At 47.5% G+C, this 24,687-nt stretch overlaps 2 protein-coding genes across 8 annotated transcripts in view; one reads left to right on the top strand and one right to left on the bottom strand.

The window, feature by feature from the left end:
- Window positions 1-24,687, top strand: part of CHRAC1 (chromatin accessibility complex subunit 1) — an 873,427-nt gene that overhangs the window by 623,108 nt on the left and 225,632 nt on the right. The window lies entirely within an intron of this gene.
- TRAPPC9 (trafficking protein particle complex subunit 9) overlaps window positions 1-24,687 on the bottom strand; it is a 723,405-nt gene that overhangs the window by 527,200 nt on the left and 171,518 nt on the right. For all 4 annotated transcript variants that reach the window (XM_050800232.1, XM_050800231.1, XM_050800230.1 and 1 more), the window contains 2 exons: window positions 23,465-23,597; window positions 15,289-15,452 (listed from right to left, as the gene is read on the bottom strand). In XM_050800232.1, the coding sequence (XP_050656189.1) occupies window positions 15,289-15,452; window positions 23,465-23,597 (297 nt within the window). The remainder of the gene's footprint in view (window positions 1-15,288; window positions 15,453-23,464; window positions 23,598-24,687) is intronic.

Here is a 24,687-nt window from a genome sequence, read left to right as displayed (position 1 = left end):
ACCACCTACCAAACACAACCCAGAAGGAAGACAGGGGGAGGAGACAAACATTTAGCATGCTGGCTACTGTTACTTAAACCACCATCACCAGCCACCTAACTTCTACGGGGCACTTCCGTAAAACAGGTGCTAAGACCTGTACATCTACAGACTCATTAAATCCACACACCGACTATCTGAATAGGTCCTGCCATCACACCCATTTTAGGGAAGCTGCTCAGGCCATGCAGAAGTGGGTATAGCCAGGACTCAATATTCTGCTCTACAACCCACCCCTTAATAAGTTCACTGGCTTAATCCTAAAAGCCTGTGAAATCGTGCTGTAGTTCCATTTTAAGAAGTGTACTTTTTTCCTCATTTTTTTACAGAGACATGACATACCAAAGACCCCGAACAACTAACTGGGAGTTTGATTTTCAGGAGCTCCCAAGTGGCAGGCCAGACGTCTTCATCCCCTCAGCCCTCCCTGTGTTATTTATTTCCCATCCATGCTCCTGAGGCGCTGAACATGTCAGGACTCACAGAACTCATTAAAAGGCATTTCACTTTGTCTTAAGATCAGCTTGTTTTGTAAACCTCTCCAGTGTGACCCTAGAAATGTGTAAAATGCTGAACCGTACCAGAAAGCCGCTGCAATCGTATATACGAGGGGGCAGCAAGTTGAATGACTTTTAGTCATTCAGGAATTTCAATGTCTTTCTAGGAGACACACCAGTAAATCCATTCACTGTGGTTAGTCAACATGCAGCAGAAATAATACAGGATGTGCAGTTGGAATTCAGTTCAATTCAGTGCACACGTCTGCCTCCTACACTGAGCCGTGAGCTCCTTAGGACAGGGTTCATGTATTATTCATGTGCCTGCATGCTGACTGGCATGTCAATGTGATGTAAATGTTTGACTGTTGAATAATACAAAGCCAAGTGAGGTAAGTGTTATTGTAACAGAATATCAGCAAGGCAATGGACAGTAGAAGTGGCATAATTAATTCTACTTGAAGGGCTTGGGAAAGCTTTCAGGAGGCGGCAGTGGACGGAACTGCAAATGAGGGATAGACTGGGATGCACAGAGGACGTCTAGGAGTAAGCAAAGTTCCGAATACATAAAAGTGTGTTTGTTCAAAGACAGCCGGAGTACAAGGGCTGTGGCGGTACATTCTGACTCCCCAGGGTGGAGCCCTGGATCACATTCACCTGGGTGTCCCCAGTGCCCGACACGATGGCCACCACGTAGGAGGTGCTCAGTATGGGCTGCTGAGGAGTCCACCAAAGGCAAGAGCAGCTGGCAGCCATAAAGACAGACAGGGGAGCACCAGAGGGAGCAACCACTCCAAAAAGAGCAGAGAGGACGATCCCTCTGCTGCCCCCGCCCTGCCCACTGCTTTCACGGGACACCTTGCACCTGTTCACCACTGAGCCTCCCATGACTCTCAGAGCTCCAGGAGGACAGGGATGACTGTGGTCCCGCTCCCTAAGCCACAATACCTGAAGCACAGTGGGTACTGGGGAAGTGTGCAAGAAAGAAAGGGAAGGGAAAAGGCGGGCAGCCAGCCACAGGATGGATTTCACTGAATGCTGGGCTAAGAAACCAGGGACAGGAAAATGATTTCAGAAAGGTTTTAGAAAGGTGACAAATGAGTTGACATTTTTATAAGATGACAATGGCAGCAGCATCAAAGATAACAGCACCTTACAGGAGGAACTAGCATTTACCAAGCCCTAACTCATGCCAGGTACTGTATTAAGTGCCTTACATGTAGTATAACAACCAGAAGAGCTATGGAGTGGTAGCTCCACTAGGAGGGACAATGGTCACAGACACAAGTAACTTGGTCCAGGTCACCCAGCCAGTAAGTGGCAAAGCCAGGACTCTAACAAAAGTCCATCTGATCCTAAATATTATAATGTTGACCATCATAAGTAACTTGAAAATTGAGGGAGGCCTGACCTAGGGGCTTCCGACTAGTCTGCTGGCCTGGCTACCCGGAGCCGGCTGCCGCGGCTGTCCTCAGCTCCATCTCTACCTCTGTCCACGCCCAGATATGCAAGTGGGACTTGGTGTCAAAACTGAAGCAGAGATGGCAGAAACGGAATCCTTCCCCCTGCTCCCCAAGACGCTCCGCTCTGACAATACCAAGAAGCAGGAGCCACTTTTCTCCAAGACTGATTTCTAAAACTTCGCCCTGCCTTGCCGCAATTTTTTTTTTTTAAGAAAACAACTATATAAAAATAGCCTAAGAAAAGCACCTCGGAAACAGACCAGACCAGAAAGTTAGAAAGCCCAGTAGGGTGGGTAGCTCTCATATGGCACTTCAGCCAGCTTATTACCGAACCCCTCGGGTCCTGAGAATTGCACGAGTAACAGGTTTCCCTTTGTCAGCAGGAGCCAACCGTCTCCTCCCCATCGGCGCTGCTCACGGCCTCCCAAGGTGCTTCTCGCGCTCTTGCCTTTCCTGGGCACTGCCCGTGGCCTCCCAAAGTGCTTCTCACCCTCTTGCCTTTCCCAGCTTCCTTCCCTGTGTAATGAGCAGGGCTTATGCTGACTCTACTAAGTGGCTTCTAGTTTGGATTTGCTGTGGTTTTAATGCAAGTATACCTTTATTCATCTGGGGATTGTTACATTTCACCATCCCAGAAAGTCTGAGAACAAGGGGAAAGCTAAGACAGTTTCTGAAACATCCTAAGGAAAAAAAGAAGGAGGGGGAGGGAAGAGAGAGACAGAGAGAGAGAGAGATGAAGCCAGGAAACACAGACAAAGGCACCTGTCCTCCTCAAGCGGGGCGCGCATTTGCTTATTTCGAGTCAGCCTTAACAATTTGGATGTGCTGGTTTTCCAGGCCCTGGCAGACCAAGGAAGCCAAACCATCAGTCCTGGGACTGCAACTAAACAGCTACTCCCACCCCACCCACCCTATGCTAAGCACTGTGTTAGGTCCTCCAGAGACAGGAGCGCGTGTTCTGGGATGACCGAATGAGAGGGACTGGATCCCGGTAAGTATCCAGATGAGAACACCAAGCCTCCAGCAGTCGGTCAACTGGCTCAAGACAAGTCACACAGCTAATAATATGAGACGCCCAAACCCACGTTCTTGTCATCATTCTAGCTGAACAGAGGCTGTGCCAGACAACCTGCGCCGAGAGGCAACGAGCAACAGCGACAGCCACGAGAGAGAGAGGAAAAGCACACAGAAACCAAGAGGGACAGGCCGGCCTGTTCCACCAACGCAGAAGCAGCAGAGTGCGAGAAGAGATTCCACACTGCACCCCCAGGCCGCGCCCAGGCCAGTAACTGAAGAACGTTCCAAGTCCCACCTTCAGAATCCTACTATTTCCAAGTATAAGGTATGCTCAGAAGATGTCTAACCACACTGCTTATTTGTGTATTAAGTCCTGTAGCTTAAGAGTGACATATTCAAATAACAAGCAAATCCACACACATGGGAACAGCTTATTCCCCTCTGATGCCAAATAACCAAGGTATTTGTAGCTAAGAAATAAGAGATGAAATTCACAGTGCAGAGATGATTTTTCTGTAGCCACAGCACTGTGGAAAGCTGAATAGCTTGGTCGTCCGATTTAATATGTGTTTGCACCTTAAAAGTGGGCCTTTCTGTTTTCCCCCTTCCCTCCTGTGGCACAGAACTGGGTGTCTGAAGGGGCTTTGCAGAATCCTACACAGTAATATGCTGCAGGAATAACAAGAGAGCCATCAATTGACAGTGGAGCATCTGTCACCAATTTTTCCCCTGTGAAATTTCATTTCAGAAATAATAGTCATTATTTAAATGCTAGCATTTAGGTAAGGGCTATCAAGTGAAATTGGTTACTTTATGTTGATAATAGCAGAGGAATTACTGCTGCTGTGAACCTGAGACATGTAAGAAGCCATTAATATTAGCTTCTATCTCCAGGGATGCTCTGGTACAACATTCATGAGAAAAGCAATAAAGAGAATCTCGCCTCAAAACATTTATGAATTTTTAATTATAACAATACAAAGCCATCATTTTTTGTTAAAATATTAAACAGAAGAATGAAGAAATTAAGCAGTATGTACATTTATGTATACAGGTATGTATATGTTTCTTTTTGTATCACACTCACATACACATATCTTCGAACATTTGTGGAAAAGCTAATACAGTAAATGTTTCTTAATTTGAGCTTTATTATAATGAAATCTATGACTAAGCAAAAGCAAGAGTTCATGTCTTTCACAATCTACACATAAAAACTTGCTTACAAGTGGCCAGGCATGGTGGGTCACGCCTGTAATCCAACACTTTGGGAGGCTGAGGCAGACAGAGCATTTGAGCTTAGGAGTTCGAGACCAGCCTGGCCAACATGGTGAAACCCTGCCCCTACTAAAAATACAAAAAAAAAAAAAATTAGCCAGGTGTGGTGGCTCACACCCGGAGTCCCAGCTACTCAGAAGGCTAAGGCAGGAAAATCGCTTAAACCTGGGAGGCGGAGGTTGCGGTGAGTCGAGGCTGTACCACTGCACTCCAGCCTGGGTGAAAGAGTGAGACTGTCTAAAAAGGAAAAAAAAAAAAGCACTTGCTTACACGTAAATTCAAATTAGAAGAATCGCATGCCATCGCTAGACCCTCCTTGTCCAGAAATGGGGTGGGTTATAAACACTCATCTCTGTGGCCGGGCGCCGTGGCTCACGCCTGTAATCCCAGCACTTTGGGAGGCCGAGGCGGGCGGATCATGAGGTCAGGAGATTGAGAACATCCTGGCTAACACGGTGAAACCCCGTCTCTACTAAAAAATACAAAAAAAATTAGCCGGGTGTGGTGGCGGGTGCCTGTAGTCCCAGCTACTCGGGAGGCTGAGGCAGGAGAACGGCGTGAACCCGGGAGGCGGAGCTTGCAGTGAGCGGAGATCCTGCCACTGCACTCCAGCCTGGGCAACAGAGCGAGACTCCATCTCAAAAAAAAAAAAAAAAAAAAAAAAAAAAAAAAAAAACCTATTCATCGTTGTATTAGGGATTTGTGAACACAGGGACACACTCACCCCATAAAAGCCCCAGTGACAGTCTAGACTCCTGAGAGGCCCACAAAGGTCTGTCTGACCCTTAATATCGTGCATCCTTACCATAAACTTAAAATGCAGGGGATTTTAAAGGGAGTCTGTAATAGTAAGAATTAAAATAAGTCAAGAAAGCAAAGAAGATGAGAGGAGAAAACAAAGCAAGAAACTTCTTTATCTGAAGGTTGATGTCCGAAGAAAAAGCAGTTTATTCTGAGGGAGTGAAGAAGTGTGCAGAGACTAGAGGGGGCCCCTGATGGGACTCTTGGTGCCTCGAAGGTGTCAGGGATGGAAGGAAAAGGAAAAGGGTAAGGACAAGATGTAGGGTTCACAGGCAGGCTCTTGCAGGCATCAGGCATCGGCACGCAAACGTGGTCTGCAGAAACGATGCACACACCAATAACAACTGTTATCTATAAAGCAAACAAGCTCAACGTTGTCCCAAGAGCTTTCCCCATCCTCCGTTAACATTTCACGCTTACGACAACCCTATACAACTGGTAAGAGTGTTAATACTATGTAAGCACCTACTATGTGGCAAGCATTGCTCTTAGTTCCTAGGTGCTAAGGATGCAGCAGTGAAATAAACAGACCACCACCACCACCCACCCAAAAAGACCTCTTACACTGGTTGCGATTATTTCATCAGAAAAAAATTACATGAAGTACCACAGACCTGGTATGTGGAGAGCACTAAGTGTAAAAGCTATTCTTTTTAGTTTGTTGTTGTTGTTGTTTTTCAGACGGAGTCTCACTGTGTCGCCCAGGCTGGAGTGCAATGGCACAGTCTCGGCTCACGGCAACCTCCGCCTCCTGGGTTCAAGTAATTCTCCTGCCTCAGCCTCTCGAGTAGCTGAGATTACAGGCGCCCACCACCACGCGCAGCTAATTTTTGTATTTTTTAGTAGAGAGGGGGTTTCACCATATTGGCCAGGCTGGTCTTGAGCTCCTGACCTTGTGATCCACCTCGGCCTCCCAAAGTGCTGGAATTACAGGCGTGAGCCACCACGCCCAGCTGAGTAAAAGCCGTTCTTACTACTGAGATATAAAATAACTCTATCGTAGTACAAAGAGAATCATATGGGAACCCAGAGAAGAGGGTGTTTCATCCCATGTGGCAAAATTTTATACAGCAGACATTTTAGAGACAGTTAAAGAAGCTAAGCTCAATGGGCTTAGAATAAAGATAATGCTAAAATAAAAATCAATCCACAACCAAATCCTATACCATCTCCTATAGTTAACACCCACAACCAAATCCTACACCGTCTCCTACAGTTAACGCCCACAACCAAGTCCTACACCGTCTCCTACAGTTAACGCCCACAACCAAGTCCTACACCGTCTCCTACAGTTAACGCCCACAACCAAGTCCTACACCGTCTCCTACAGTTAACGCCCACAACCAAGTCCTACACCGTCTCCTACAGTTAACGCCCACAACCAAGTCCTACACCGTCTCCTACAGTTAACGCCCACAACCAAGTCCTACACCGTCTCCTACAGTTAACGCCCACAACCAAGTCCTATACCGTCTCCTACAGTTAACGCCCACAACCAAGTCCTATACCGTCCTACAGTTAACGCCCACAACCAAGTCCTACACCGTCTCCTACAGTTAACGCCCACAACCAAGTCCTACACCGTCTCCTACAGTTAACGCCCACAACCAAGTCCTACACCGTCTCCTACAGTTAACGCCCACAACCAAGTCCTACACCGTCTCCTACAGTTAACGCCCATAACCAAGTCCTACACCGTCTCCTACAGTTAACGCCCACAACCAAATCCTATACCGTCTCCTACAGTTAACATCCACAACCAAGTCCTATACTGTCTCTGCTCTGTCTCCCTCACCCTCCCTACCACCAGTAGCTCCTGCTCATATTCCCATGTCCTCAGAGCAGGTCCTCTGTTCACTGATGCTGGCAGTTCGGTGCTATAGGACTAAAGTGACAGGAATTACTCCCTTTGTGTATTTTGGAAACTGATGGTTTGTTTTCGTTAATGTAATTCCACATGTAAATGTATTGCAGCTTGGAACAAGAATTAAAAAAGAATGAATAGCTTTCATTTTTCACGTGTAACCCTGTTGTTTTGAAAATGGCTCTGCCATGCTATTTACATTTGTCATGATTACAGGTAAAGTCACAAGAGCTGGGAAGGAGGAGGCCTTCGTTCTTGTTCCGGTTCCTCATGCAGCTGACCTGTGACCCGAGGCCAGCCACCCACCTCTTCTGCTTTCGCTTTCCCTGTGCATAAAGCTGGGGTGGCCCTATGTGCCCTGTGCATCCTCTGACTGACTGGGGACCCCGACTGGAGAGAACCACAGAAAACTACACAATAACAAAGACAGACAAGGCTTGGGCAAGCCATGACGGGCAGCTATGCTTGAGGGCTGGGGAGAGAAGACGACCATGTTGATGGTCGCAGCGTGAACCACCGCCAAAAGCATCTCCCTTGGAATTCTGTCCCGCTGCCACAGTGCTCCCCACCTTCTACATCATCACTAGGAAGTGCTCACTAGGCCGACCAGGTAAATGGAAAGAGTGGCTTGCCCCAGGGCTGGGGCAAGGATTGGCTGGGAAGGAACATGTGGGAATTTTCTGGGGTGGCGGAAACGTTCTATACTATGCCCTGATAAGGGTTTGCGTTAGACAGAGCCATGTAGTTCTAAACCTCAATAAATGGTACACAAGATTTGTACATGTCACTGCACATGTATTTTACCAAAAAAAAAAAGTGAACTCTAGTTAATGATACACGTGCTACAGCATTTAGGGGTAAAATATACTGAAATCTGCAACTTACTTTAAACTGCATTAAAACAATAAGATGGATTGGGCCCGGCACAATGGCTCATGCCTGTAATCCCAGCACTTTGGGAGGCCGAGGTGGACGGATCACAAGGTCAGGAGATCAAGACCATCCTGGTTAACACAGTGAAACCCCGTCTCTACTAAAAATATAAAAAATTAGCCAGGCATGATGGTGGGCACCTGTAGTCCCAGCTACTCGGGAGGCTGAGGCAGGAGAATGCGGTGAACCCAGGAGGCGGAGCTTGCAGTGAGCAGAGATCCTGCCACTGCACTCCAGCCTGGGTGACAGAGCGAGAATCCGTCTCAAAAAAATAATAATAAATAAATAAATAAACGAGATGGATTAAAGGATGGATAGGAGGCTGGATAGATATGTAATAAAGCAAATATAACAAAATGTTCATCACAGAACCTAGATGGTTGGTATGTAAGTGTTTGCTATAAAATTCTTTCAACTCTTCTGCATGGTTCAGTATTTTTATAATAAAAGTTTGAGGATGGAAATGCTGGTTGATACAGAATAAGTTCCAGATGAAGTCTGAGGCATAAGGAACACCAAGGATGGTTGGGCACAGTTGCTCGTGTCTGTAATCCCAGCACTTTGGAAGGCCAAGGTGGTTGGATCACTTGAGGTCAGGAGTTCAAGACCAGCCTGGCCAACTTGGTGAAACTACATCTCTACTAAAAACACAAAAAGTTAGCCAGGCATGGTGGTGGGCACCTGTAATCCCAGCTACTCAGGAGGCTGAGGCAGGAGAATCGCTTGAACCCGGGAGGCAGAGGTTGCAGCAAGCCAAGACCGCGCCACTGCATTCCCGCCTGGCGACAGAGCGAGACTCCATCTCAAAAAAAAAAGGGAAACACCAAAGGCTAAGGTAGCCTAGAAAGGTGGGACAGAAGCTGGATCTTGAGATGAGACCTCAGATGACCAAGAAGCAGAGGCAGGCCTCTCCAGGAAGGGGCGGCATCTACGCAGAGCAGCGGAAGCAGTGACCCGCACAGAGCAGGGGTGGAGAGGGGAGCACCTAAGGCACAGCTATGCCCCACATTCAACATCGCAGAGTGGTTCCCACACGCTTGTCTACGTCCTCCACTCAGCCAACAGGAGGGACAGGCATGCTACCATCAGCCTCATTCTGGAAATGCGGCTAACAGGACCATGCCACAAAATGTCTTTCCGTCACCACCTACTCGGTACTGAGAACCTGCTATGTGCCAGGCCCTGGAAATGAAAGAGAAAACCCAGGCACTGCCTTGTAGAGACCATACCCTGATTAGAGAAAGAGACCGATAAACAAGCCATCACCATACACAGTGGCAAGACCTCCTGTGGCACTAAGTCAGAGCAGCCCGAGGCAGCAAAGAGGAGACCCAGGAGCCCCAGCTTAGGCAGGCTTTCCAGAAGGGGCAGCCAAGCCAGAGCCCAGAGGATAAATGCTCCGGAGCTGAGGAGGCAGGAGGGGTGGGAGAAGTCAGCACGGCGTGCCCGGGGAGGAAACGGTGTGTCCTCACATCTATGGCAGATGGCAGGAGCATCCAGGAAGCCAAAATTAGCTCCTGACAGCAATGCGACTCCAGCTGAGGAGGAGAAGCGGCCACAGATGAAGCCGAGCATGGGGCAGAGGCTCCGCCACACAGGCCCGCAGGGGCCACACAGGGCCACTGGGGCCAGGGGCGACAGCAGCCACTCACGGATTTCTGAAGAGAGAAGCAGGTGAAGACTTTTGCTTCAGAAAGAATGGGCGATTTTGTAATGAATAATGGGCACACAATTACCATGGAGTTTATTTGAGGGAAGGCAAAAACGTTTTCCAGTTGCTAAGCTGGGAGGGCAAGGTAAATTACAGATGTGAGAAACGTTTGCCACGTAGACTGTAATTTTCTGTTATTCAATATTAACTTGCTTGTTCAAATATCAACAAAACTCTATAACCAATTAATTAAGTTCAGAGTACCAGATGAAGGCTTTTATGCCAGAGAAGCACTTTCTACCTTACCTAAATTGGTCCCAAAAGGAGGATGGGTAGGAAAGCATGAAATTAAGGTAGTATCATTAAATTTCTCAAAGACTAAGAGTATACGAAGTTTTTAAAATAAGACACAAATAAACAACATTTTTAAAATAAAAAATGATTAAATGAACCACATTAAAGTTAAGAACTTCTCTTCATCCAAAGCCACCACTAAGAGGTAAAGGCAAACAAATTATAGTATGGGAGAGGATGGTCGTGCCATGTGACCAACAAAGAGCTCACATCCAGGGTATATATAAAGAAGTCCCCCAAGTCAGGAGAGATGGGGAAGGGGAGGGAGAAACAGAGATAGAGACAGACAGAGAGAGAGAAGACAACCAATGGGGGAAAAAAGGGCAAAGGCCTCATACAAAAGAGGATATACAAGTGACCAGAACATTGGAAAAGTGCTCAACTTCACCGATCATCAGGGAAAAACAAATTGAAACCCCAATGCTACACTGTTATATACCTCACTCTCACCACCAGAATGAATAACATGACTGCAAATACCAAGTAAAGGCAGGTGAAATGAATCTATGCCATTAGAAGTTGAATGGTGGTAGCCTTAGGCAGAGAAGTGGGTAGACATCTGATGAACAACTTCAATCCTCATGACAACTCTACAAAATGGTGGTGTCTGTGGCAATAGCAATAGTGATGGTGGTGGTGGTAGTGATAGTGGTAGTGGTAGCAGCAGTGATGGTGATGGTGCTTGTCCGAGGATGGCAGTAATGATGGTGGTGGTGGTGGTGGTAGTGATGGTGGTGACAGGGGTGATGGTGGCAGTGGTAATGGTGGTGGTTGTGGTGGTTCTAGTAGTGATGGTGATGATGGCGGTGGTTGTGTTGATGAGCTGATTGTGGTGGTAGCAATGGTGATAGTGATTATGGTGGTGGCGATGATGATGGTGATGGTGATGGTGATGGTGGTAGTGGTAGCAGTGATGGCAGTGGTTATGGTAGTGGTGGTGGTGGTGGTTATGGTGGTGATGGTGGCAGTGGTGAGGGTGGTGGTTGTGTTGATAGTGGTAGTGGTGGTGGTGGGGGTTGGGGTGGTGTTTGTGGCGGTGGTGGTGGCAGTGGTGACAGGGGTGGTTGTGGTGGTTATAGTGGTGATGGTGGTTTTGGTGGTCACAGTGGAGAGAGTTGGTGGTTGTGGTGTAGTGGTAGTGAGGGTAGTGATGATGATGGTGATAAGTGGTAGTGATGGTGATGGTGGTGGTGATGATGATAAGTGGTAGTGATGGTGACAGTGGTGGTGATAAAGGTAGTGACAGTGATTGTAGTGATGGTGGTGGTGATGGTGATAGTGGTAGTGATGGTGATGGTGGTGGTGATGGTGATGGTGGTGGTGGTGGTGATGGTGATGGTGATAGATAGTGGTAGTGATGGTGATAATGGTAGTGACAGTGATGGTAGTGATGGTAGTGGTGATGGTGATAGTGGTAGTGATGGTGATGGTGAGAGTGGTAGTGATGGTGATAGTGATGGTGACAATGGTAGTGACAGTGATGGTAGTGGTGATGGTGACAGTGTTAGTGATGGTGATAGTGGTAGTCATGGTGACAGTGGTGGTGATAATGGTAGTGACAGTGATGGTAGTGATGGTAGTGGTGATGGTGATAGTGGTAGCGATGGTGATGGTGATAGTGGTAGTGATGGTGATGGTGATGGTGGTGGTGGTGGTGATGGTGATAGTGGTAGTGATGGTGACTGTGGTGGAGATAATGGTAGTGACAGTGATGGTAGTGATGGTAGTGGTGATGGTGATGGTGATAATGGTAGTGATGGTGATGGTGACAGTGGTGGTGATGGTGGTGATGATAGTGATGGTGGTGGTGACAATGACAGTGGTAGTGATGGTGGTGGTGGTGATGGCAGTGGTGGTGGTGATAATGAAAGTGGTAGTGGTAGTGATGGTGATGGTGCTAGTGGTAGTGATGGTGATGGTGATGGTGATAGTGGTAGTGATGGTGACGGTGGTGGTGATAATGGTAGTGACAGTGATGGTAGTGATGGTGATGGTAGTGATGGTGATGGTAGTGATAGTGATGGTAGTGGTGATGGTGGTAGTGATGGTGATGGTGGTGGTGATGGTGGTGGTGACAATGACAATGGTAGTGATGGTGGTGGTGATGATGGTGGTGGTGATGGTGATGGTGGTGGTGATAATGGTTGTGACAGTGATGGTAGTGATAATGGTGATGGTGATGATGATGATGGTGGTGGTGGCGATGATAGTAGTAGTGATGGTGGTGGTGGCAGTGGTGATACTGGTGGTTGTGGTGGTGGCAGTAGTGGCAACAGTAGCAGTACATTAGTTCATTTTGCACTGCTATAAAGGAATACCTGAGGCTGGCTAATTTACAGGGAGAAGAGGTTTTATTTGGGCCCACAATTCCACATCCTATACAAACATGGTACTGGCCTCTGCTTCTGGTGAGGGCTTGAGGAAGCTTCCATTCATGGCAGAGGGCAAAGCGGGAGCAGGAGGTCACACAGTGAGGGAGGAGAGGGGAGGAGGCACCAGCACTAATGAGAACTAACAGAGTGAGAACTCATTCATTCCCATGAGACGAGTACCCAGCCATTCATGAGAGATCCATCCCCATGACCCAAAACCTCCCACCAGGCCCCCCGCTAACACTGGGGATGATATTTCAACATGAGAGGTGGAGGGGACACACACCTAAACCACAGCAAGTAGTAACTTGTGTGAGAACAAATCCGAGTGCTTATGCGCCAAGCACTGTCCCAAGCGCTTCACACATATTATCTCGTTTAATTCTCAGTTAAATCACTGAGATGTAGGTACCATTCTTAGCATCATTTTACAGAACAGCAGAGCCAGACGGTGCCCTCCCCAGAGGTCCAGATGCCCCGAGCTCAGAGACTCCAGCACCGGAGCCAGGCCACTCCTCTGAGGTCTCAGTTGCCGCTCCTGGGTACTTCTTCTCAACTTCTAGGCCACACTAGTCCAACCTCTTCACAGGCTGCCCCAGCCCAGGGCAGGAGCTGCCTCCCTCCTCACACCTCTTGTTGCTTTAATTATCTTTGCCTCTCAAACGCTTCGCACTTGTCGGCCGTTGTTCATAGTGATTCTTTCTGTTCCGGTGTGGCCTGTCTCCTGCCTGGACTTGGAATGACATGAGGAGGGACACAGCCCCGACAGCTGTGATCCAGCTTGGCTTGGGCCGCTATGCCACTAGTTCCCTTATCCCAGAGGCAGTCCGCCTGTGTTTTTATTGTTGAAAATGCAGGTGAGGCTTGCAGTGAAGGCTTTCACACACAGGTTCTGTGATCAGTGAGATCCACCGCCGCCTTCCCCTCCCACCCCTGGCCTCCCCTCTCTTGGCCAAAGACCTGGCACAGAAAAGGTAACCCCTCTGCATTCCCACTGCTCTAGGCGCCTGCCCAGGCCCCTCTGTCTGGTTTTCATTGTTGGGGTACTTTTGGGTGCTGTGTTGCCTACTCTCGGGGAACAGCTTTTCCTTAGTCCTCCCGGAGTCCCACTTCCACTCTCGCCCTCCCTTTAACCCAGCTTCCACGACACTTGTAGCCGATGCTTTGTTGCGTGGGGTTGAAATGATTTCCTTGTTTCACAGGGAATGGTTTTATTTTCACTGTTTCTTCATACTTTGTTGTTCGGGGGAGATTTCAAGAGAAAGAGTAGAATAAAAATGCTACTCTTCTGCCATCTTTGTGCAGAAACCATGCCAAGTTAACAACTTCCAGCAGGTTCTATACTGGGCCCTGGCTTCCCAGGGGATGGGACCACCTCACTGTGACCTCCTTAGGGCTGAAGCAAAGCCTTAGATGAGTGCAAGAACCACTCCTCGGGGGCAAGGTAGTAAGATGAACACATCAGACTTGCATTTTTAATAACTATTTAGCATATAACAATTTGCCACTTATGGCCTCGCTCAATAAAAAATATACTTGTTATTCCATGTTGTGTGACTAGCACTGAAAGGAAAGAGGAAAAAAAATCCCACCAAAAAGGGAAGGATTCAAGACAAGAAAAAATAAAATGAATGTGCACCGAGAAGCTACAGGGTTCCTGCTCCACCCCCACTCCCTGCTCTAGGCACACCTGGCCCTCCTGAGCAAGAACACAAGGTGAGCTGCCCCACGGCTCCAGTCCCATGACCACGCACACAAATCACTAAAGGACAGGCCTGGGTCACTCCCCAGGGCAAGGCTCCTTCCAGGGCAGACACGGACCCACCAGGAGAATGGGTTAGACAATGCAGATGCAAAGCTTCATGCTTTACTTCCTACAGACACAGATTTCTATCAAAATCAGTGGAAGAAATACGGGAATACAAGACACCCTGAAATTCTCCAGAGTGGTACAAGCCCAAATTCACCCTTTCTTACACACTCCAAACTCATCCTCTCATGACATAATTCTTTGCCTGCAAATTCTCCCAAGCTCAGCCCTGGGCCTTCCCTCAAGCTGGAACTAACCAGAGGGTCTGTGGCTCTACCCCTAATAAACTTGGTTTTTCACATTAGAATGTCATTAGCATGGGGAGGGAGCCCTCTGTCAGGAAGTAACGTGCGATTAGTACATCCTCTACTGGAAGCTTAACCAGAACCAGTCAAACTCCCATTGTACACCTGGTTCATCTCACCCATACGTCAGAAGCACGTAAAACACCCCCAAAAGCCTGCTGACTTGCTTTCCCTGTTTCATCCTCTGTCTGGTGTCATTAGTCTACAATTTCTCTCACTGTATTACATTACCCAGTTTTATTTCCACATATTACCCTTGATACCTTTCCCTCCTCCTATACAATACACTCCCCCTGATCAATGCACTCACTAGCCTCTGACATACCAGGTGTCCTGCCAACCACAACCTCCCTAGTTCAGTCTTGTAATGTATGTGCTAAATACTACCTCCCCTATTTATCCCAGAGGAAATCGAGGCACAGTAGTAACAGTTCCCCAAGGGCAAATAGCTAAGCTAGTAAATGGTGAAGTCCTAATTTCAACACAGGTCCCCTGACCCCAAACTACGTGAGCTGGATGCATTACGGGTGGGGTCCCAAACAGACTCCTTCCGGGCCTGCTAATGCTTCTCTCCCATTCATTGAAGAAATAGTTCTGCTGAGTAGCTGATGGATGTTGAGGCCTGGGAAAGGGCACTGGGGATACAGAGGTGTGTACTTGGTCCCACTGTCCGCTGCTGAGTGTCTTTCATGAAGAACCGGTTTCCCACTGTCATGACGGCACCAAGGCTCCCCGAGGCTCCTGCACTCAAGCTCTCAGCCTGTAAGCCCTCGCCTGACTTCTACTGACTTTCACTGAATCCACAAAGAAGCTTTTAGAATCTCTGGAAACGAAGTATTTAAAGTATCTCGTCTACAAGTAAACAATACAAACATTCCCAGGGTCAAAGCTGCTTACTACCTACCTTTAGTGGTGAGAACTTTCGAGGTGACCTCCAGTTTCTCCAGTGGTTCCATTCCAATATTTTCCAACTTAATGATTAGTTGCTGACTTTCTCCATTGTAAAGCTGGACAGATACATTAGTAGATATTTCATCACCAGAAGAAGGTTGCAATGAATGTGCAGATCTAAAATAATAAGAAGAAAGTTAAAGAAGAAATAAGGAAGAAGCCAAGGCCATTTTAGAATTACTCACATCAGGCAGAAAAATCGCCATACTCATGCATTTCAGAAACAGAGACTAGGAAATCTTGGCTTCACACATGGAGTTCACTACCCAGCTATCAGGAATGGAAAGTGAGCCGCCACATGCCTCATGCTTTCCTCATGAGACACGTCCAGGTCTTTGTGTGTCATAAACATGAACACCCTCACTCAGCGTTCATTTCTCATGCGTATGTGAAGCATAAAAATACTTAATTACTAAGTTATGGAGGATAAAAATTAAACAATGAATTGATTCAAATAAACCATGAGGGCATTGTTCTCTCAAAATCTAAAAAATGTCATGCTTAGAAGTGCCTTGGGAAAATCCAGATTTAAGAGGAAAACGTATACCAACCATTCCAGCTGATAACATGAGAGCTGAGGTCAAAGACAAACGAGAAGCTGTCCCACAGACCCCTTCCTACAGGTACAAACTGTGAGGAATGCCCACCAACACCTGGTGTCACACGAGGGCAGCTGGGCCAGGCCCTGGGGTCAGGCAGTATCTGTGGGGCTCCATCCTCACACCAGTCAGGTGAGGCCCTGGACTACAGGACAGGCCAATGCAGCCAAGCCAGACGAACGTGCAGCGCAGAGGCCAGGGCCTCCCTGAGGCTCCTGCACTCAAGCTGTCAGCCTGTAAGCCCTCACCTGACTTCTACTGACTTTAGCTGAATCCACAACGTTAACTGTCCTGGTTGTGTCCTTCCCACCCCACAGGCTGCAAACAGTGGGTTGGGAAGGAGGTCACTGGTGATCACAGAGAAAATATATCTGGTAGCACAATGGGGACAAATACCAGTGGACGACAAATAGAGGCACGTGACAGGTGAGGTTAAACACACACATGGCTCCCTGGAGAAGTCTGGCCACAAAACAAAGGGGCAGCCAGAGGAGGTGGCTAGAGCGGGGAGGCCGACATGTTCTCCTGGGGCCTGAAGGTTTCCTGAGTACCCCACTGCCTTCTTCCTGTCCCTGAAGGATTTCCACAGAGACACACAATTAGTCCAACATACTTGAGCCAACATCGTGTGCTTAGTGCAACGAAAAATGGCTCATGAAGTCAACTAAGCGGACTGCGGACCACCCCACCCCAGACACTCTCCAGCAGTCTTTCCCATGCCCAGCTCCTCCCGGCCCTGCTCCCGGTCACAGCGCACAGGATCGGAGTTGGATCTGCTTCCCATGCCATGGGAGCACTTGGTGTCACACACTACTTGGTCCAAAGGACAGAAAAGAATGTTCCAGACTCACATCTCTGCCATCCAAGGGAAGAAATGCTGCTTAACACAAGTCAAGCTCATAGCGCTGGGCACGTGTTTCCTGGGGACTTCCAGATGTAGACTCTGACAGAGGAGCTTCTGCGTCCAAACCAAATCTTGGTGAAATAATTGCATCATAAATCAAGGTGAGCTCCTTGGAATTTAAGTATCTTTAATGCTCATGAGTCAAGAAATAAACTTCCTCTGTCAAGGAAGGAAAATTGGATTTGTGTCCTTGCCATAAAGGGCTTCTTCCCATCTTTCAGCAGGCAGCCTTTCTCAAGCAAAAGTTTGTAGTCAATATGGATTTGCAGAGAAGGTATCAGGAAAAAAATAAAACATGGCCAAGACTCAGGATTTTGTGTCTCAAACAACAGGATTTTGAGACAAAACAAAACAATGCTTGACCGGAAAGTCACAGGGCCTGGGCCTGACACAGGCCCTGACGGTCCCAGCTGCAGCGTCCCAGTTGTCACGAGCGGTGGAGCTTGGGTGGGACTCAGGCTGGCACTGAAAAGGAGGTGAGTCCTAAACAGGCCATGGCACTAAAGAGATGGCAGCAGGGACCCCACTCCAGCCAAGGTCAGGCCCCCAGGGAGGGGCTGCAGAGGTTGGGCAAAGGTCAGGTCCAGTCTCCTAGGAGGAGATGGGGACCAGGAGCTTCTTGGCAGAGAGAAACTCCAATGTGGGACTATGGGCAAACTGTGGAAGGTAGGAGTAAGGTCTATGCCAACGAGACTCTCTTGTTTAAGGAGATGGCCCCTAATATGTGGTCTGTGTTAGATGAGTCAGCCCCTGGGTCTGAGCAGCAGAGGAAACTGCAAGGGGGAATCACCAGTGTCTGAAGCTTGGCACGCCTGTGTCCCCCGAGCACTCTGTGGGCTCAGCTGCCCTTCCTGTAGCTCTAGCCCTCCCCACTCCTGCACTGGACCAAAAGTTTTTTCAAGACAGGGACAATTTTTTTTTTTTTTTTGAGATAGTCTCGCTCTGTCACTCATGCTGGAGGGCAGTGGTGCAATCTCCACTCATTGCAACCTCCACCTCCCAGGTTCAAGCAATTCTGCCTCAGCCTCCCGAGTAGCTAGGATTACAGGCTCATGCCACCAGGCACAGCTAATTTTTTTGTATTTTTAGTAGAGATGGAATTTGGCCATGTTGGCCAGGCTGGTCTCGAACTCCTGACCTCAGGTGATCCGCCTGCCTCAGCCTCCCAAAGTGCTAGGATTACAGGCGTGAGCCATTGCGCCCGGCCATGTATTTTTATCTCTGCATTATCAGCTCCTACCTAGCCAGGTACCTGGCACACAGCAGGTACTCACTAAGTATGTATTGAACAAATAAATAAGCATCTCAAACTTGAACCACTGTGCGACACAGAAAAGCACCCTAGCAGTAATCAAAATGGGCCTGGGACAGAGTGGCCTGCTGCGCACTTCACGGCTGCCTCCCGGTGAGCCTCACCCTGTGCAGTGCGTCTCTGCATGGCTGCCTGGCCATGGAGAAGGCAGGACAACGCATTTCCACAGGAGACACCATCAGGCCACCTGCTCCTGACCTCGGCCCTCGTCACTGTCAGTGCTCAAGGCACCACTCCCGCCAGGCTCCATCTGGGCACCTCTGACTCCCACCCTGGAATGCTCTCTGCCGCGTCCCACCCACTGCTTACCGGCTCTGCTCCTCTGCGTGTCTCCTCGGCAGAGGCCTTTCCTGAGAAGCTCCCTGCAAAGCAGGCCTCGCCATCTGACGCTGCTTCGCAGAGTGACCTGCCTTCTGTCTCGAAGGCCTGCCTCTTCTGGACATCTCATCTCATCTGACCCGCTGTGTTTTCGTCACAGCACCAAATTCTCCTGCACCACGGTCTGTATTTGTTGGATTGGTTGACTCGTTGTTCCCTCTGCGTTTTCTTCCACGCTTGATTATCTGCCCAAGTGTTGTGGGTCTTGTCAGGCTCAGTAGAATACCACATGTTCTATGAAGCCTTCCGAACCCCAAAGACAGGGTCAACCTCTGCTTTGTTTTTATATGACAGGGCCAGTCAGCAAATTCGACTCTAGTTAGTCTGAGTACCTCCTTCCAGACTGTGAACTCATACAAGGGGAGCAGCCTAGGTTGAGGGCATTTTTTATTCATTGCATTTTTTATTAATTGCTAGTCCTATAGCACAGGGCCTAAAGCACATGGTAGGTGTCGATAAATGTTTGTGAGTAAATTTAATGAATAAGTCACTGGAATGTTCATATTAGATTAATAACAATCAAAACTCAAAGAATAATCACATTTTATTTCAGGAAGTCACCTTAGAAAAATATATACATTATATACAATTTTTTAAAATAAGAAATAAAAAACAAACATTTTAACTCCAAATCGGTTCCACTGGACCCTCTCCTCCAGCCCCTGGTCCTCAGCAGGACCTGCTGGGATCCACATTCCTCCCTAGGGCCCAGGCTCAGTGCCGTGGTGGCCGCCCACAGCGGCACATCTTCTTGTTGAGAGGTAGCAGGTACCAGAGCATGCATGCACCCGTCACAGCGCATCCACGGGACAATAAAAATGGGGCGTCAGAGGCATTATCTTTGGAAATGATTCTAAACACAGGAGAAAAATGTGGGGTGGGCAAAGAGAAGCAGCTAGAGGACCTGCTTTCTTCACTGCCTTTTACAGCTGGCAGGGACCTTCGGGGAGGCCTTATTAGCAGGACAAATGACAAAGTTAAAGTACCTCTTCTCAAGTTATTTTTCCCTTTTGGTAATAGCTGCCCTTAGCATTTCTTCGCCTTAAGCCACCCCCTGCCCTTTTGCTGGAGCGCTGGCTGGGGCTCACTAAGCTGGAGCCAGAGCCGCGATCTCCTTTATGAGCTCTCGGGGCTCACCTCCAGCTTTTGTTGGGCGGCTGGTGCTCTGTACAGGCCTGTACGCACGTGCCATGAAACTGTAGCTGAAGCTGCTGTCCTTCCTAGCCTAGCGCCCACCGGCTGCCACAGTTCTACGGACAGCAGTGGCAGAATTCAGCAGCCAAAGCCAGAGCTGGGAGTCTGCGCGTCTGGCTGTTCAAGCTAATGGGCTCAGAAGTGTCCAGGCCCGGGAAGTCCTGGTGGCAGGCTCAGCGGAAATCATGTGTCCATCCAACACTGAAGTCTTGCCAAAATTCATCTTTCTAAACAGTGTGTGGAGGTATAAAATCCACCTAGCTTAAGTATGCAATGCAATCATTTTTGGTAAATTTACACATCACTGATACCCAGTGTTTTTTTGTTTCATTTTGTTTTGTTTTTGTTTTGAGATGAAGTCTCGCTCTTTATCCCCCAGGCTGGAGTGCAGTGGTGTGATCTCGGCTTTCTGCAACCTCTGCCTCCCAGGTTCAAGTGATTCTCCTGCCTCAGCCTCCCAAGTAGGTGGGATTACGGGCGCCTGCAATCACGCCCAGCTAATTTTTGTATTTTTTTAGTAGAGATGGGGTTTCACCATGTTGGCCAGGCTGCTCTCAAACTCCTGACCTCAGGTGATCCGCCGGCCTCGGCCTCCCAAAGTGCTGGGATTACAGGCGTGAGCCACAGGGCCCAGCCTGATACCCAATTTTAAAACACTTGCAGCACCCCAAAGAGATGCCACAGGAGTACTTCCAATCAGTTTAGTCCCCACACCACTGGCAGCCTCAGGCAGCCAGTGAGCTGTGTCCCGCCACTAGAGACCTGCTTTCTGGATGTTTCACATCACAGGACTCACGCTCTGCGCCTCTCGCATCTGGCTTCTTGCACTCAGCAACTCGCCTCTGAGGCTGGTCTGCACTGGGGCGCGTGCTCCTTGGTCCCTTCATTGCAGAGTGGTGTTCCACTGCAGGGATGCACCGCATTCTGCTGACCATTCACCAGCTGACGGCCATCTGGGCCCTTTCCAGTTTTCTGACTGTGGACGATGCTGCTAGGAACACTCGCGCACAGGTTTCTGTGTCAACATATGTGTTCCATTGTCTTGAGCAGGTACCTAGGAGGGGAATTGTTGGGTCATATGGTAAACTTATGTGTAACTTCTGAAGAAACTGCCAATGTGTATTCAAAAGGGGTGTCCATCAGCATCCCTATCGGCCTTGCATGAGGTGTCCAGCGTCTCCAAAACCTTGCAGCCCTGCTCTCGTGAGCCCCCTGAGCCTCCAGTGTGAACTGGAGCCTCACGTGGTGCCAGTCCAGAGACTAAAGATGTCAACCATCCTTCCAGGTTGCTTATGAGCTATTTGTATACCTTGTGGTGAAACAGCTACTCATATTTCTTGTCCATCTTTAAAATTAGGTTGTACATCTTCTTTTTATTAAGTTTTAAGAGTTCTTAATGTGAATATAAACTCTTTATCAGATATTTAATATGCAAATATTTTCTTCCAGTCTGTAACTTTCATTCTCTTAATGGTGTCTTTGGAAGCGTAAAAGCTTTTAATTTTGACGAAGTCCAATCTGCAACGTTTTCTTCCAGGGATCCTGCTTTTGGTGTCACATCAAAGAACTCTGCCCAATTCAAGGTCATGATAATTTTCCTTTATTTTCTTCTAGAAGTTATATACTTTCAGCTTTTACACTCAGGTCTATGATCCCTTTCCAGTAAATGTTGTCTGTGTTTCATTTTATTCCCCGATTATACGTCAGTGTCTCCACCTCTCCTTCAGACCGCCCTGCCTGCCCCTGTACCTGGCCAGTCCCCTCCCCCACATTGAGCTTGGTGTTGCCTCCTGGAAGAACTCTTCCCTGAGTCCGTGACCTCCCCCAGCACGTGGGACCTCCCCCATCAGAGTCCTGACGACAGTGCACTGTGATTACTCCACGACTTGTCAATTTCCCCGCTTGACAGAACTTCCCATGAGGACAGAGACCAGGACTGTCATGATCACTGCTACAGCCCTAGCACCCAGCACAGCAACTGGCAAATGAAAGTGCCTATTAAACACATGAATGGGCTTTAAAAACATTTCAGAAAATCCCAAGACACGTTTTATAAAAATGGCCAAAAGGGTATCCGTTAAGTGTTATTCGTAAGTGCAAAAATTAAGAACAGGCTGGGCGTGGTAGCTCGTGCCTGTAATCCCAGCACTTTGGAAGGCGGAGGCAGGCAGATCACTTGAGATCAGGAGTTTGAGACCAGCCTGGCCAATGTGGCAAAGCCCCGTCTCTACTAAAAACACAAAAATTAGCTGGGCATGGTGGCGGGTACCTGTAATCCCAGCTACTCTGGAGGCTGAGGCAGGAGAATTGCTTGAACCTAGGAGGTGGAGGCTGCAATGAGCTAAGATTGTGCCACGGCACTCCAGCCTGGGCAACAGAGCAAGGCTCTGTCAAAAAAAAAAAAAAAAACAGAGAACATCCCAAATTCCAATAGCAAGGAAATTAATGGGTATGCAATTTTGAGATATCTTTATGATACACTTTGTTGAAGCAATTAAAATTGGATTTTCTCCAGAATTTGTAAAAGCATGAAGAAAAGCTTACATTATGTGGTTATGCAAAAAGCAACCTATAATACTATATATGATGTCGTGTAATCTCAACTATTCAAATACTTATTTTTAAATAGGATGGATAAAACACTGGAAGGAAATATCACAACAAATCATTTATACTAATTGCTTCTGGGACTCATGAGATTTCTTTTTCTTTCTTCTTTATGTTTTCCTATAATGCTAAAAAACAAATAAGATCAAAACTATTTCTTAGAAGATAAGAGTTGGCTGAGCACGGTGGCTCACACCTATAATCTCAGCACTTTAGGAAGCCAAGATGGGAGGATTGTTTGAACCCAGGAGTTCGAGACCAGCCTGGGCAACATGGTGAAACCCCATCTCCACAAAAAATACAAAAATTAGCCAGACATAGTGGTGGGAACTTGTAGTCCCAGCTACTCAGGAGGCTGAGGTGAGAGGATCACTTGAACCTGGGAGGTGGAGGTTGCAGTGAGCCGAGATCACAACACTGTACTCCAGCCTGGGCAACAGAGTGGGACTCTGTCTCAAAAAATTAATTAATTAAAATATAATATAATATAAAAGTTTAATTAAAATTCCCCCCCCCCCTTATTTTTTTTTTTTTTTGAGATGGAGTCTCGCTCTGTCACCCAGGCTGGAGTGCAGTGGCACGATCTCGGCTCACTGCAAGCTCTGCCTCCCATGTTCACGCCATTCTTCTGCCTCAGCCTCCCGAGTAGCTGGGACTACTGGTGCCTGCCACCACACCCAGCTAATTTTTTTTTTTTTTTTAAGTACAGATGTGGTTTCACCGTGTTAGCCAGGATGGTCTCGATCTCCTGACCTCATGATCCACCCGCCTCAGCCTCCCAAAGTGCTGGGATTACAGGCGTGAGCCACCACGCCCGGCCAAAATTCCCTATATTTTTAAGGGAATTCCTAAATTCCCTAATTTCGTTTTTCAAAAGAATTATGATTCCAAGGCTAATTTCACATTCTGTTCTGATCATGGTAAGAAAGATTTTAAGTTTGTTCTAATTCGTTTTAAGCAAAGCATATTGATGTTGCTTATCTTAAATAAATCCTTCACCTATATTCTAGTCATAAGAATTACAGGCTCTTTGTGCCATTAAAAATATATATATATATATAAATATATATATATGACCAAAAAAAACCAATGATGCCTCAGAGCCACTCTGGTCTGTGACCCTCGTACACACTACCTGGGCAGAGAGGTGCTGATCTGTAGTCTTGGCAAAGCGGGAATGACTTCGACTGTGGAGCCACTGGTTTTTATTCCCGGCAGGTTATCCAGCAAACAGTCACTGAACACGCCGAAGACCGTGGTATGGTAACCTGGAACAGAAAATGAGCATCTTCACTCCACTGGCAAGGCTTTGGGTCTCACACCCACGGCCGAAGCAGTGCAAAGAGCACGAGGCTCCTCCTCAGAAGACCTGAGTTCCGCAGTTGCCCAGGGCCCGCCGGCGCTCACCCACACTCCGGCCCTCAACCCCGCGACCGTCACTGGCCTTGTAGGTGATGGGGAGGATAACAGCATCTGCATTCCTGTTTCACAAGGCTGGCCTGGGTCCAAATGAAAGACTATATAAGTGAAGGTCCTTGTAAACCATAAATGTCTCCTTAATAATCAGTATCTCATCCCTTTACTCATTTGCTTTTCAGATTTATCCATCTCTAAAACGAGAACGTTAATATTATTTCCCAGGACATAATGTGACTTAATGAGTATTTGAAAAATGTTTCAAACCCTTCTGTTGAAAGATGAAAGTTCACGAGCCAAATGTTATTGTAGCTGCTGCTGATAACGGCAGATGTGCTGTATGTGTATAAGCACCATAATTTAAGATTAGCAAATTTCCCATGTTAAAAAAAAAAAAAAGTTCACTGGTTAGATAAGCACTTGAAATTGTTTAAGCAAAGCTTTAAAATGGCTTTTGAAATTTCACAAGATAATTACTATAAACAACATTCACTCTATAACAAAATTAAACAATACCCCGTGGCTAGATGCCTAGGGTGACAACATTTTTGCCTTCACACGAAACTATTCCACACTAAAAGGAGAGGCAGGCACTCCCTCAAGGGCAAATCAGGGACCTTACACAGCCTCAATCAGCCCTGCGCTCACCTCCTGCCAGCCCGAAGCTGCCCTATCAGCGTAACTCCCATTCAGAGCAGCCACACTTCCTCTAAAGTATACCTCTTCAAAAACATCTTTAACTGGCAAACATTCTCCTCCCCAGAACCACATCTGGCACTAATGTCCTTTCTATAATACCTGGTATGACGTGGTTTTGTCTGCTAAGCAGCCATTGTTTTGCAATTCTTAATTTAAACCATTTTCCTTTTCTTACCCGTTGCTTAAAATAACTGCCATATAAACCCAAAAGTCTGATGACAAATAGTACATTACAACGTCTGA

The sequence above is a fragment of the Macaca thibetana genome, chromosome 8 (genome assembly GCF_024542745.1).
Source record: "Macaca thibetana thibetana isolate TM-01 chromosome 8, ASM2454274v1, whole genome shotgun sequence".
Classification (NCBI taxonomy): domain Eukaryota; kingdom Metazoa; phylum Chordata; class Mammalia; order Primates; family Cercopithecidae; genus Macaca; species Macaca thibetana.
The sequence above is the reverse complement of the archived record's forward strand: the minus strand, read 5'-3'. Positions and strand labels throughout refer to the sequence as shown.